This window comes from Talpa occidentalis, unplaced genomic scaffold (assembly GCF_014898055.3).
Source record: "Talpa occidentalis isolate TD23 unplaced genomic scaffold, MPIMG_talOcc4v2.1 talOcc4.4, whole genome shotgun sequence".
In the NCBI taxonomy this organism is placed as follows: domain Eukaryota; kingdom Metazoa; phylum Chordata; class Mammalia; order Eulipotyphla; family Talpidae; genus Talpa; species Talpa occidentalis.
Genome location: NW_023604295.1, coordinates 134313434 through 134327126, shown reverse-complemented (window position 1 = coordinate 134327126; position 13693 = coordinate 134313434). Strand labels below are relative to the sequence as shown.

The window sequence follows — 13693 nt, the reverse complement described above, 5'->3', positions numbered from 1 at the left end:
AATTTCATTCTTATGATTGTTGATTATTTTTCCCATATCATTTTCTACTTCTTTCAGTTTTTTAATCATGGCGACTTTAAATTCTCTATCGGGAAGGCTCAGAAGTTTTTCCAAGTCACTGCTGTTTCAGTCTTGTGGTTGATTTTCTGCTTTGCTTGGTTGCTTGTAGTTTTTCTTCTCTCTGTTGCTTGTTTTCTGATTTGTCCTATGCGTTGGGACAGTGTCACTGGTATTGGCTGGCATCTCTTTGGCTCCTTCTGGGATGTCAGAGGCTCTGATACTTTTGGTGAGGTCCCGACTTGGCCCTCCCTGTCGTAAAGATGGCACGGCTGGGGGGCAGTCAGCCCTGGCAGTGGCTGGATTCCCCTCTGGGCTCCATCTCACTGCAGACACGGGGGCTCGGCTCCTACAGGCTTTCAGCTCACCTCTGACTGCGGAGACAGACCTTTTTCAGTTCCACACAGTTTCGGTGAGGTCCGGGTAGGACCCTCCCTGTCTCAAGAGGCATCAGTGGGGGTCACTCCCCACCACGGTCTGCCTGGGCGGTGGCTGGATCCCCTCTGGGCTCCGTCTTGTGGTGGCCGCGGGGCCGGCTTAGAGGTAATCTATTTTGAAAGAAATTATGGCAATATTGAATTTACTTTTTTTATTTTAAATTTCAATGAATTTGAAATTTTCACATGGGTACCCTAAAATCCTTATCTAATTTATAGTTTTACTTTTTGTCCAGGCCCATCAAATTCCAGTGAAGAAAGTGAATCCTGGAGAAGAAAGGAGGAAAATGTTTGAGGTATAAAGACATCTGTCTGCTTATTTTAAAGCTTTGCAAAAATAATCACAGAAAAAGAAACAAAACTTCTAATATAAAACCTCCAAACAATTCCTCCTTATTTCTTTCAATTACATCTAACCTAGTATTTTTTTTTTCCTTCCTAAACTTCCCTGGGCATATGCCTACCGTTGGTGTACTAACTTTCCTGTTGAAATTAGAAAGTAGCAGGTATTTATTTATAAAAATATTCTTTAATTTAAGGAAGCAGCACCAAAGAGACGGTTGGAAATTTTTGAAAAAGAAAAGAAGCAAAAGGATCAGGTAATGTTTTGCTTTTATTTCCCTTGCTGAATTATAGGTAAATTTCAAGAATGCTAAGAAGTTTGTGTTTAAAATTGTTACAGATGAGTTTAATGAAGCCTGAACAGATGAAAAGATACGAAAAGGAAAGAGTAAGAAAATGCCTTTTCCATATACTTTTTTAAGGAATATGCTGATTTCCATTTTATTATAATTGTACTTCCTGTGTTCTATATGAAATACTTGAAATGGTGTTTTGTTGTTTCTTTTCCCCACAAGCTGGAGAAAATTAATAGGGCCAGAGAACAAGGATGGAGAAATGTGCTAAGTGCAGGTGGAAGTGGTGAAGTAAAGGTAGGCATTTAACACAAACATATTGTTAGACTAGTGGTGTTTTTCCCTCCAATTTCACCTGGCTTTTTAAAATGTATGTAATTGCTTTCTTCTTTGTTTGCTTGCATTTAATTTTTACTTAGAATTTTTCAACATCTTTTATGAAATCTTTGTTTTCTTGCATGTATTATACATAACCTGTATTAATAGTTAATATGTGACCTTTTTTTTTGAAGATTTATTTATTTATGCATACAAGAGTGTGTTCAGGCCAGAGATGCAGGGGGTGAGAAGATTCACCAGAGATAGAGTGGGGAGCAGAACAGGCAGACTGACTGAAATATACTGCTGAGGGGAGCAGCAGGTGCCTCGCCATGTGGGTTGCTCCCTGGCCAGCCGGGGGATCGAAGTCATGCTGCAGAGGCTGCAGACAGATTCATAGGTTGCGTCTTAACCCCTTGCACCACCAGGGAGGCCCTTAAGCTGGGGGATTTTACTTAGCTTTTCTGAGCTTCTATTTTTGTCATTAAAAAAAAAAAAAGAAAATTTCCATGAATAGTGCTTGGAGCTTTGCTGTCAAGGGCTCATTTGTTGACTTCCTTTTCTTTCTTCAATCTATTTGAATCTTGCATTTCTTCTTTGTTCTTGTAGCATCCTTTATGTATCTATTTTAGGCTGAATTCTAAAATGGTTCCTAAAATTTTGGACACCTGCTGTATATATCTTGTATTATTATTCCTTCCCCTTGAGTATGGGTGGAACCTTTAGTAGGGTGTCACAGCAGCAGCTCCCTTGATTAGATTTGATGACTGACTGACTAAGTTAACATTTTATAAGACTCCTTCATAGGAACTTGGAAGGTGAGAAGAAAATCAGACATGCTTCTGCTGACCTGGAAAAAAGCACATATTCAGGTGGGAAGGAAGTATATATATATAGGTGGCTTCTAGGAGTTAATAGTGGTGTTTGATTAACAACTAGCAAAAAAGTGGTGATTTAGGGAAACAACCACAGGAAACAAATTCTGTCAAGAGGATCCTGAGCTTCAGATGAGAATTGCAGCCATGGCTGACACTTTGATTTCTACCTGGTAAGATCTTAAGCAAGGGACCCAGCTAACCATGCCCAGACTCTTGGGCCAGGGAAACTCCAAATAATAAATGGATAGTGTTTTAAGCTGCTATGTTTGTGGTAATTTGTTACACACAACAGATTGAATACACTATTATTCTGCTGTATTATAATTTTAATTTGTATCATCCAAGCAAATATTAATCATCTTGTCTTTAAACTGACTTCCCCTGACCCTTTAGGTGTCTGATAGATATTTGTCAAGTTGATTACCATTCTTTTTTATTTACCCAAAAAATTATTATTTGAATAGATGTTTACTTTGTTTAATGTAGATGTTTTATTCTGTCCTGACTTTCTTAGTATTTGAGTCTCTTCAGATGCATAAATTTTTCATGTTCTCACCTATCAGTAATTTATCAAGTCTCTTTTTTCAATTCTTAATTAATATAGGTGTATATAGTTTCGAGTACTACAATTCTTTTTTAAAATTTGAAGGAATATGAACCTATACCTAATCATATATACTGTTGTATACCAGTATTACCTCAATAAAAAAATAATATTTGCAGAATAAAATTATATTTTACTGTTTCTATATTGTACTTCACTATTAGTAAACTTACTACTTCATAAGGAATGACTCAAATAGAATTTGGCCTATTCTAAAGTAACTGATCCCTAATCTTATCTGATTGGAAAATAAATACTTACCAATTAAAGTGTAGACCCCTAGATCTTGTCAAGCATTTTATATTAAGTCCAGAATTAGCATTGAGAATTTGATTATTTTCTTCTCTTTTTGCATATATCTCCTATGTTATAAAATATCTCTTTTTCTGTGATGTCTTAAGTTGTATTTAATCCTAAAGTCCATTTTAATGAATGTTTGATAACAAATTGAGACAGTTTTCTAACAGTGTTAAGAACATATGCTTAATAAATCCCTACATCATTTAGTAAACTTCTACAATGATTTCTTTGAGGATTAATAAAATATAATAATTTATTTTTCATCACTTAAAGCAAATTCTTTATTAGTTATACTTATTCCCATGGAATTGAAATATTTAATTTCTTCGGCTGTTTGATATCTGTATAGTTGATAAGGGCCTGAAGATTCAGTGAAATGTGAATCAAATCAAGGAGCTCCCCAAAATAAAGATAAAACAAAAACTAAACACTAAGGGAAGTATTTTTAAATTAATGCTATTATTAAATCTCTCAATAATAAGACATTAAATCACAGTATAAATAACCAACTACCTTTGATTATTTAGCATCTATAAAATCTGGGACTTTTTTTTTTTTTTTTTTTAAAGATTTATTTATTTATTTATAGAAGCACTGGGTATAGTCAGAAGTGCGGGAGGGTGAGAGAATTCACCAGAGCCAGAGTGGGGAGCAGAGCAGGCAGAAGGACCGGAGTACACTGCTGAGGGGAGCAGCGGGAGGCAGGAGAGGTCTGCACGCCATGTGGGACCCTCGCCCGGCGGCCGGGGATCGAACCGGCGTTGCAGAGGCTGCAGACCCAGCGCTCAACCGCTGCACCACCGGGGAGGCCCTGGGACTTTTTTTTTTTGCCTTCCTTTTTGATGTATCTCTTATGAGTGTTTGTTTTTAGAAAAATTATCAAATATTCCACATATATATTTTGATCTTATGGTGATCATAATATGCAGGAGGCACACCTGTTGTTTGAGAATATATTGGGATATTATTTAACAGTAAAAAGGACTAGTCTGTTTACACATGCAACAACATGAATGTAAATAACATAGTGAGTGAAAGAAGCCAGACATGGCATAAATATTGTGTGATTCCATTAATATGAAATGAGGGAAAAGGCAAATACAGCCTATATGGCAACATTTCAGGAGTTGCTGGAGTGAAAGAGCACTAACTGCGAAGAACACGAGGGAACTTTAGGGGAAAGGATATGCTTTTGGTTGTGGCGATTATACTATTGTGTATATTTGTCAGAACTCATTAGCCTCTTCTCAAAATTTTAAATAAAGTCATTTTTTACAAATTTATATTGCTTCAATATTGTATAATTTTTCTTGGGGCATTATTTTGAGTATAGGAATCTTCAGGGATTCTGTTTTTGCTAAAGAGAAACATTAGAGTACTGGAATGCAGTTAAGATGATACTGTAGCTATGGACTAAGTTAAAAGAGTAACCAGCCGCAGAGGAGATGTCACCACTTCTACCAGAATTCTGGTTCTGATTCTTGTTGAGATGCACATTTTGAAGATATGTGTGAGAACTGTAATGGAGGCGCCTAAATGGAAGGTAGTTATTGTCTCTTTTTCTAGCAACTTTGTTCTCTTGCTATTTAAACATATTTATCTGTATCATTGTGAACTGAGTTAAAAAGATAATAGACTGTCTTCTATTCCTGTACAACTTACTGTATCAAGAGTGTAACACGTTCTTTCTCACTGGGTCCACTGAAGTTTCTTCTATTTGATTCTAATATTTTTCTTTGTATCTTTACTTGTAGCCAGTCTTCTCTTTAAGACTTATTTTTTTTTTAACATTTTTTCATTCTTTTTTTTTTTTTTTTTAAAGATTTATTTATTTATTTATTTATGCAAGCACTGGGTACAGTCAGAAGCGTGGGAGGGTGAGATAATTCACCAGAGCCAGAGCAGGGAGCAGCGCAGGCAGAAGGACCGAAGTACACTGCTGTGGGGAGCAGCGGGCGGCAGGAGAGGTCTGCGTGGGACCCTCCTCCGGTGGCCAGGGAGCAGCCGGGGATCGAACCCGCGCTGCAGAGACTGCAGGCAGCTTTGCAACCCCGTGCTCAACCACTGTGCCACCGGGGAGGCCCTTTTTAAGACTTATTACTTGGAAGCTTTTCCTCCTTCACTCTCAGTATTGTGGCTTCTGTTCTCATCACTCCACCAAAAATAAAAAGAAAAGAAAGAAAAAAAAGACTCAACTTTTTTTTAGTGTATAAATCTGCCTTATTTTCATTGCAATTGACCTCTGCATTTGAGGTTATTGATTGCCTCTTCAATTCTTCCATTGATAGCATTATCCCCTTATTACTTTTAACTATTGCTCTTTTCTGACATCTCTATTTTCTGAGTTCTCCGTGCATTTGAGTTACTGTGTCTCTGTGGTTGATCCCTATGTCTTTTCCTCTATCCTTCATCTGTCATGCCTGCAGAGAATCTACAACTCCCTCAGCATTATCTTTTTCCTTGGTTACCTCTCTTTTAGGATTCCTGGACTGGGTTTAGTGTGAAGTGATTCTAATTAATTCCTCTTTGTTCTCTCATTTCTGCTTATCATGCATACTTTGACTTATAGACCTTTTTATTTTTTTTTTAATATTTATTTATTTGTTTGTTTACTTATACATACATACAAGCACTGGGTACAGTCAGAAGCACGGGAGGGTGAGAGAATTCACCATAGCCAGAGCAGGGAGCAGAGCAGGCAGAAGGACCGAAGTACACTGCTGAGGGGAGCAGCGGGCGGCAGGAGAGGTCTGCGCGCCATGTGGGCCCCTCCTCCGGTGGCCGGGGAGCAGCCGGGGATCGAACCGGCGCTGCAGAGTCTGCGGGCAGCTTCGCAACCCAGCTCTCAATCGCTGCGCCACCGGGGAGGCCCAACTTATAGACCTTTTTAAAACCTGTTGCTACTTCTGCTAGAAAGTTGATAAATTCTTTTCTGTTATTATATGAATTCAAACACCCGTGCCTGATAGTAGTTAACTATACCAACCTTTTATTTTTTTTAAAGATGTATTTATTTTTATACAAGAACTGGGGTACAGGCCAGATGCGCAGGAGGTTGAGAGGATTCACCGGAGACAGAGCAGGGAACAGAACAGGCAGACTGACTGCAATACACCGCTGAGGGGAGCAGCGGGCAAGACAGGAGAGGTCTGCTTCTGCTTGCCATGTGGGATTCTCGCCAGCCGGCCAGGATCGAACCTGCGCTCCAGAGGCTGCCGACAGCTTCACAGTGTGGCGCTCAACCACCTGCGCCACCAGGGAGGCCCTATGCCAACCTTTCATGACTAAGCTTAATGCTTGCCTTCCTTCTAATTGTACAAGCGTACCTCATTCATTGTGCCTTACTTGATTGTACTTTGTACATACAGCTGAAGGTTTTTGATAGCCCTGTGTTGAGCAAGTCTGTCAGTACCACTTTCCAACAGTTCAGATAATGGAAACAGCATTTTCTGGCCATAAACATTTTTTTTAATTAAATTTTAAAAAATATTTTTTAAGATTTATTTTTTTATGCATACAAGAACTGGGGTACAGGCCAGAGGTGCGGGGGGTAAGAGGATTCACCAGAGGCAGAATGAGGAACAGAACAGGCATACTGAGTGAAATACACTGCTGAGAGGAGCAGCAGGCGAGGCAGGAGAGGTCTGCTGCGCCATGTGTGTAGCTCCCTGGGTGGCTGGGGATAGAATTCCTGCTGCAGAGGCTACAGAGGATAGCTTCACAGTGCTGTGCTTAACCTCTTGTGCCACCAGGGAGGCCCCATAAAATATTTTTTAATTAAGGTATATATACTGTGTTTTTAAACATAATGCTATTGCACACTGAATATCCTATAGAATAGTGTAGCATAACTTTTATGTGCACAGGGAAACCAAAATTTCATGTGTGTAGTTTTTATTGCAATATTTGCGTTATTGCAATGATTTGGAACCTTATCCACAACATCTCCAAGTATGCCTGTGTTTGTCTCTATGCTTCCTCCCTCTTACTGCCAACACTCAAATATATACATGTATTGCTTATTTTTATTTTCATTTCTTGGCTCATATGTAGTCATTTCATCTCTCTTTGTTATATTGTTTTTAAGACTTAATTGAGCATTATATTTCTCCTGACTTTTTTTTTTAGGATTTTTTACTTCTAATAATTATTTTCTGTTTTGTGAATTTGCTCAGTACTTACCTACTAATGCCTGTTACCATTAGTTTGCCACAGGCATGAAATGTTTTTCTGGGTTTCAGCTTTGTTTCCCTAACTTTGTAAACTTTGTAAAGGATCACTAGGATGTTTTGCTTCTCTTATCTGTACATTGAATATGTTTTAATGCTGTTTTTTTTTTTTTTAAAGATTTATTTATGCATACAAGAGCTGGGGTACAGGCCAGAGATGCGGGGGGTGGGAGGGTGGGGATGAGAGAATGCACCAGAGACGGAATGGGGAACAGAACAGGCAGATTGACTGAAATACACTGCTGAGGGGAGCAGCAGGTGAGACAGGAGAGGTCTGCTGCGCCCTGTGGGTTGCTTCCTGGCAAGGCTGGGGATCGAACTCGTGCTACAAAGGCTGCGGATTGCTTCATAGTACGGTGCTTAACCCCTTGCGCCACCGGTGAGGCCCAAGGTGTTTGTATCTTAATTTCTTTTTGATTTATAGATTTGGGAGTATATTCAATGCCATATACAAATGTTTTTGTTAAATATAATTTTGAGTATTACAAAATCAATCTGCTTTTCTTTATAAACTCTACATATTTAAACTTAATAGAATGGATGATATGAAATGTATTCTAGAAACTTCAAAACTTGTTAAGGCCAGATTTTTCATATTTACATGAATTTGATGACATTTGCTATTTTTGTTAGGTTAAATTATACTGTAAGTAACAAAATATTATTTTTTGATTGTTCATGGTTATAACAAAGTAGGGCAGTATTGCATTAGGCTGTATGTTTATTAATATGTTCAAATTACATAATATTTTTTAAAAGTCAAGAGTTGAAATTTACTTTTTTTCTTTTGAAGGTAGCAAAGGCCTTTTAGGCCTTATAAGATAAACATGTGAAGTTCTTTGTTTAATCCCTAGGCTCCCTTTTTTGGCAGTGGAGGCGCTGTAGCTCCATCTTTTTCTTCTCGAGGACAGTATGAACATTATCATGCTATTTTTGATCAAATGCAGCGGCAAAGAGCAGAAGATAATGAAGCTAAATGGAAAGAACTCCATGGCCAAAGGCTTTCAGAAAGGTATGGCTGTGTTCTGTGTTCTGTAGAAGTTGCTTATGCTTTGCTTCAGAGAAGGTCATGAAAGTTATTGTACATACATATCTTCAGAGGAATTCCACCTGGAGTACATCCAGGATTCCCTAGTGGGGCTGCAGGTCATCACCATTTTGCTGCTGCTGATGCTATTAGAAAAACTTTAGAAAGATTGAAGGCTGTTTCTAAACAAGCTGGTGCAAACAGGTTGGACTGTGATGATCTACAAATTCACCCTTGTGTGTAGTTTGTCTTATGTGTAGCTTAGTGTCTACACTTCGTGGATGTTTTCTTCTTTTATTACATAGAATATTTTTTGCCTTCTGACTGTAGTAATTTTTTTAGGTGCAGTTTGGCCCATGATTACATCTGGTGAACATGTACCTCTTCAACCTAATTTTTGTAGTTTGTTTATGTATTATAGGCTAAACACAGGATTTAAAGGAACATGTGATAACTTTCAAGCAACATATGGTTTAAATCATAATATATTTAAATGGAATCATACTTTATGTAAAACTTGAAAGCATTCTTTTTTGTTTTCCTTTTCCTCATCAATTGGAACCCCACTTTTCTTTGTTGCTTTTCTTTGTTTTTACAGTCATCTATGAATTATGTTTCTCTGTGATCCTATTCATTTTTCTTCCTTTTCTTTCCAATGAATTTAATGTGGTAGTTTTAATTTATATTGTTTTAATTTACATAGTTTCATTTTTATTAAGTATGCATAGTAGACATTTCTATTTCATATATAAAACATACTGGCTAAGAAACATTAGATAACAATTTGTGAAAGTTAATTTACATTGCCTTTTCCTTATCATTGGAAGGAGAATACTTTCAAATGTCATAAAAATCTTTATGATCAACCCAGTTATAAAAAATATAGTTGAGCAGAGATAATTCAGGTCAATTAACATTACTACTTATACATGGTAGCCTGAAGTATTAAGCTCGTTGGTAGATTCTTTTCATTTTTGAGAAAGGATGGTTACAGACTCACACATAGGCATATTTTTGATGATGTGACTGTAGAGGTCTACTCCCTAAACACTCTTACAAATATTTCTCAGCTTCTTGAGATACTACTAATGAGCAGACTGAAAAGCTCTTGATTTAGATGGGTATAGAATTTTAAAATATTGGGTACTTTAAAAATTAAACATGATAACCAAACTCAATGAACCTTTCAGATATACTTGTTGAATTTATTTTGATGTTATCTGAGGACTTGGTAGAAAATGGAAGATCAGCAAGTATCATATAATTTTCAAAAATCAAATTCTATAGCTAGAGACTAATTGTTTTCATTTTGATGCCAGGCTAGGCTTAAAATAGGGTCAAGAGACACCTTAAAAGGAAACAGTAATCACTGATGCTGTATAAATTCACGAGGACTGAATCATGTCAAACATAATCTTTCTTTCTTGGTTATAGGCTAGAACTGCAGTTTTTTTTTTTTTTTTAAAGATTTATTTATTTATTTATGCATACAAGAGCTGGGGCACAGGCCAGAGATGCATAGGGTGAGAGGATCCACCAGAGACAGAGTGGGGAGCAAAACAGGTAGACTGTAACAAACTGCTGAGGGGAGCAGCAGATGAGACAGGAGAGGTCTGCCTCGCCATGTGGGTTGCACCCTGGCTGGGGATCGAACTCATGCTACAGAGTCTGTGGATTGCTTCATAGTGCAGTGCTTAACCCCTTGCGACACCAGGGAGGCCCCTAGAACTGCAGTTTTTAAGAACTATAGCTTTGCTTGTGTGCTGAGGAACCATCACAGTTATTCTACAGTTTTGAGGGAAATACAACATTTGTTGGAAAAGTGCAGACTACTTCTGTTAAGCAGTTTGGACTCAACTATTTAATAAATGAAACTATTAGGTTTATCTTTTGACCAAGAGGCATTGTGAAAAATTACTTAGACACCTGATAGAGTATATAAATTTTAGTATTATATTGTTGCCAGGATGTCTCAGTGTAAATAAGGTGAAGAAATAAGATTGTTAGTTGGATTATTTACTGGATAAAGAATTGTATTCAGAGGATGCTGGTTAATATTTTGATCATTTTTAAATCATAACCTTTGAGTGACATCCTCCTTTTGAAGGGAGGGGAGGCTTTGAAAAAAATGTTCCGATAATCTACTAAGACAGAGAAAATGCACTACTAGTTGATGTATTTTTCAAAACATAACTTAGTTATGATCATAAAGAGAAGCTGTAACAGGAAGTTTGTGTACCTCAGTAGCCAAAGTCCAAGTAGAAGCACAGCCAATAACTTGCTCATCTTTCTTCCTCACCTCCAGATTTTTCTGCAGTTGATACTATGCTATGAGTTCTCTCATTTCTGGGTTGAGTTTTACTTGTTTTTATATCTCCTATGCTTAGCATGGTACAGGTACAATATATATTAGATGTTCGAGAAATACTTATCAATAGAGTCTAAGCTTAACATTTTGCATTCTCTTAATAATTGTTAGAGCAAGATACATACATACAATTGCAGAAGTTTAAAGCAAATAACTGTGCTTTTAACTTTTCCCCTAACCTATCCATACTACTTTTTTTTTTTTTATAGAGGCATGTTTTATTTATTTATTTATTTGTTTGTTTGTTTTTGTTTATACATGCACTGGGTACAGTCAGAAGTGCGGGAGGGTGAGAGAATTCACCAGAGCTAGAGCCGGGAGCAGAGCAGGCAGAAGGACCAAAGTACACTGCTGAGGGGAGCAGCGGGCGGCAGGAGAGGTCTGCGCGCCATGTGGGACCCTCCTCCGGTGGCCGGGGAGCAGCTGGGGATTGAACCGGCGCCTCCGAGGCCGCGGGCAGCTTCGCAACCCAGCGCTCAACCGCTGCGCCACCGGGGAGGCCCTATCCATACTACTTTTAATGATTATGATATTAAAGGATTTCAGAGAACACTTTCTACTGTCTCTTTCAAAACTTATAGAAATAAGCTTTTCATTCTTTTAGTTCATTTTTGAAATTGCTACTAAACTGCTTTGATTTCATTTCAGTACTGATTAAAGAAGGTTCTTAGATGTTTTGAACAGAGTTCAGAAATAAATTTAACTTTTGAGATTCTTATTTAAGTACAGCATTTTAGTTTTATTTATCTATACGTAGAAACAGGTTAAATAAATCTAAGGAAAACCTTAGATTTGGAGTAGTTGTTTGGAATTCACTGCTATTTAAAATAGTTAAGAGGGCCTCCCCTGGTGGCGCAGCAGTTGAGTGCTGGGCCGCGAAGCTGCCCGCAGCCTCTGCAGTGCTGGTTCTATCCCTGGCCTCAGGGCGAGGGTCCCACATGGCGCGCAGACCTCTCCTGCCGTGCCTGCTGCTGCTCCCCTCAGCAGTGTATTTCGTCAGTCTGTGTGTTCTGTTCTCCGCTCTGGCCCTGGTGAATTCTCTTACCCTTCCACGCTTCTGTACCCAGTGCTTGTATAAATAAATAAATAAAATCTTTTTTAAAAATAAATAAATAAAATAGTTAAGGATGTGGTTTAGGTAGAAGATACTAATTTATGGGTAGCTTATTCATTAAGAGGAAGGTTTTATTTTGTGTCAAGTTATTTCACATTCTCTCACAAAATATTTAGAATATGTATAATTTTTAACTTTGTGGAATATATAGTGTTCAGAATTTCTGACTTTCCTACTTCTCTATAATACTCAGGCAAAAAGGACAGATAGCTGTGGAAAGAGCTAAACAAGTGGAAGAGTTTCTACAGCGAAAACGGGAAGCACTGCAGAATAAAGCTCGAGCTGAAGGACATATGGTATGATTTTTTTTAAAGATATTGAACATATTGATATTCAGGTGAAGGTGTGGAATAAGGTAGGTATAAATGAAAAGAATTATAATCTTTTTCAAATATTTGCTCTAAGTATTTACAAAGTGTAAAGTTGTACTATGTCTTCTTTAACCCCTCTTCTGCTATAGCTTTTACAACCAGGGTAAAATTCTGGTTTTGCTTAGGTTTATAGGAAGTTAGTTCATAGTTGTATCCTTCCATTAAAGAGAATGAAGGTAGGTATAACAACTTTATTGTTTATATTAAGTGAGTTCTTACATTGCTGTGTTTCTCCAAATATTACTGCTTTTGGGTTTTTGGGGGGAGCTATGCTATGTTCACTCATTCTTTTATTCAACAGATGTTAATAAAGCCTTTGCAACATGTAGGATAAATATGTGAATGATGTATTGGCTATACCCTCCAGGAGTTTATAGTTTTGTAAGGAGGTATATATGTATGTAAAGAATATAAATAGGAAGTTAGTTTTATTTTCAGTTTTTTCCCAATTATGTTTATTGAGGTAAACTTGGTTTACATGATTGTATCTGCTTTGGGGGTTGGGTATAGGCTCAAACCTCTACAAGGGTATGTTTCTATACCATGCCTACCTGCCACCAGTACCCCAGTAGTCTTCCACTTGTTGCACTGGGCCTGGTCCCACCCCACCACCCTCTTTCTAGCTGCCTCAGTTTTGCATTTCAGATGTCAAGGGTTTGTTACGGGTTTGCTTTTGTTTTAAATAATTTTAACTAGTAAAAACTTGTTGACATGATTCTAATTGCCACTCTGCAGGAGACTCAAAGGAAACCCTTTTTTAGATCTCCAGTATTCTCTTTCTCTGTAGATCTTCAGTGTTCTCTCTCTCTCTCTCTGTAACTCTTTTATCTGGTAATTCTTCCTGAAAATTTTAGTGATCTTCAATTTCCTAAGCTATAACTGCTATTGCCTGAACTCGGGGAGACTGCTCTGTGTACTGTGGATTGAAAACTCTTACAGTGTAACCCGTTGGCTTATTATTGAGCTTATCTCACTTGTTTCCCTGCTCTCACACGGTGTTGTGCTGCCTATTGTCCAGTGTTTAAAAACCATTATTTTTTATATTTTGTCCAGACTTCTAGTTGTAAAGTAGGAAGGTAGATCTGGTCCCTGTTACTTCATCAGGGCTGCAAGTGAGAGTCACTAATGATAATTTGTCTGGATAAAGACATCACTAATTTTAAATATTGTCTTCCACCTTTTTTGTTGATAATGAGATATTCATGTGATTATGTTCTGGATCATTTTCATTTTTATGGGATATTTTTTCTTTGAAAGCATTCATGACCATTTTTCTATTAATGTTCTGAAATTTCACTTGAATATTTCTCAGGTTTTTTTTTATTGACCCAACTCATACTCTAACTGGAAGATCT

At 37.6% G+C, this 13693-nt stretch overlaps 1 protein-coding gene across 4 annotated transcripts in view; it reads left to right on the top strand.

Annotated features, from left to right (window-relative positions):
- Positions 1–13693, top strand: part of NEK1 (NIMA related kinase 1) — a 139173-nt gene that overhangs the window by 70208 nt on the left and 55272 nt on the right. For 3 of the 4 annotated variants that reach the window (XM_037526422.2, XM_037526421.2, XM_037526424.2), the window contains exons 12-17: positions 731–790; positions 1034–1093; positions 1177–1224; positions 1352–1426; positions 8313–8470; positions 12161–12263. In XM_037526422.2, coding sequence (XP_037382319.1) covers positions 731–790; positions 1034–1093; positions 1177–1224; positions 1352–1426; positions 8313–8470; positions 12161–12263 — 504 coding nt within the window. The remainder of the gene's footprint in view (positions 1–730; positions 791–1033; positions 1094–1176; positions 1225–1351; positions 1427–8312; positions 8471–12160; positions 12264–13693) is intronic. The other variant, XM_037526423.2, reaches the window with a different exon arrangement.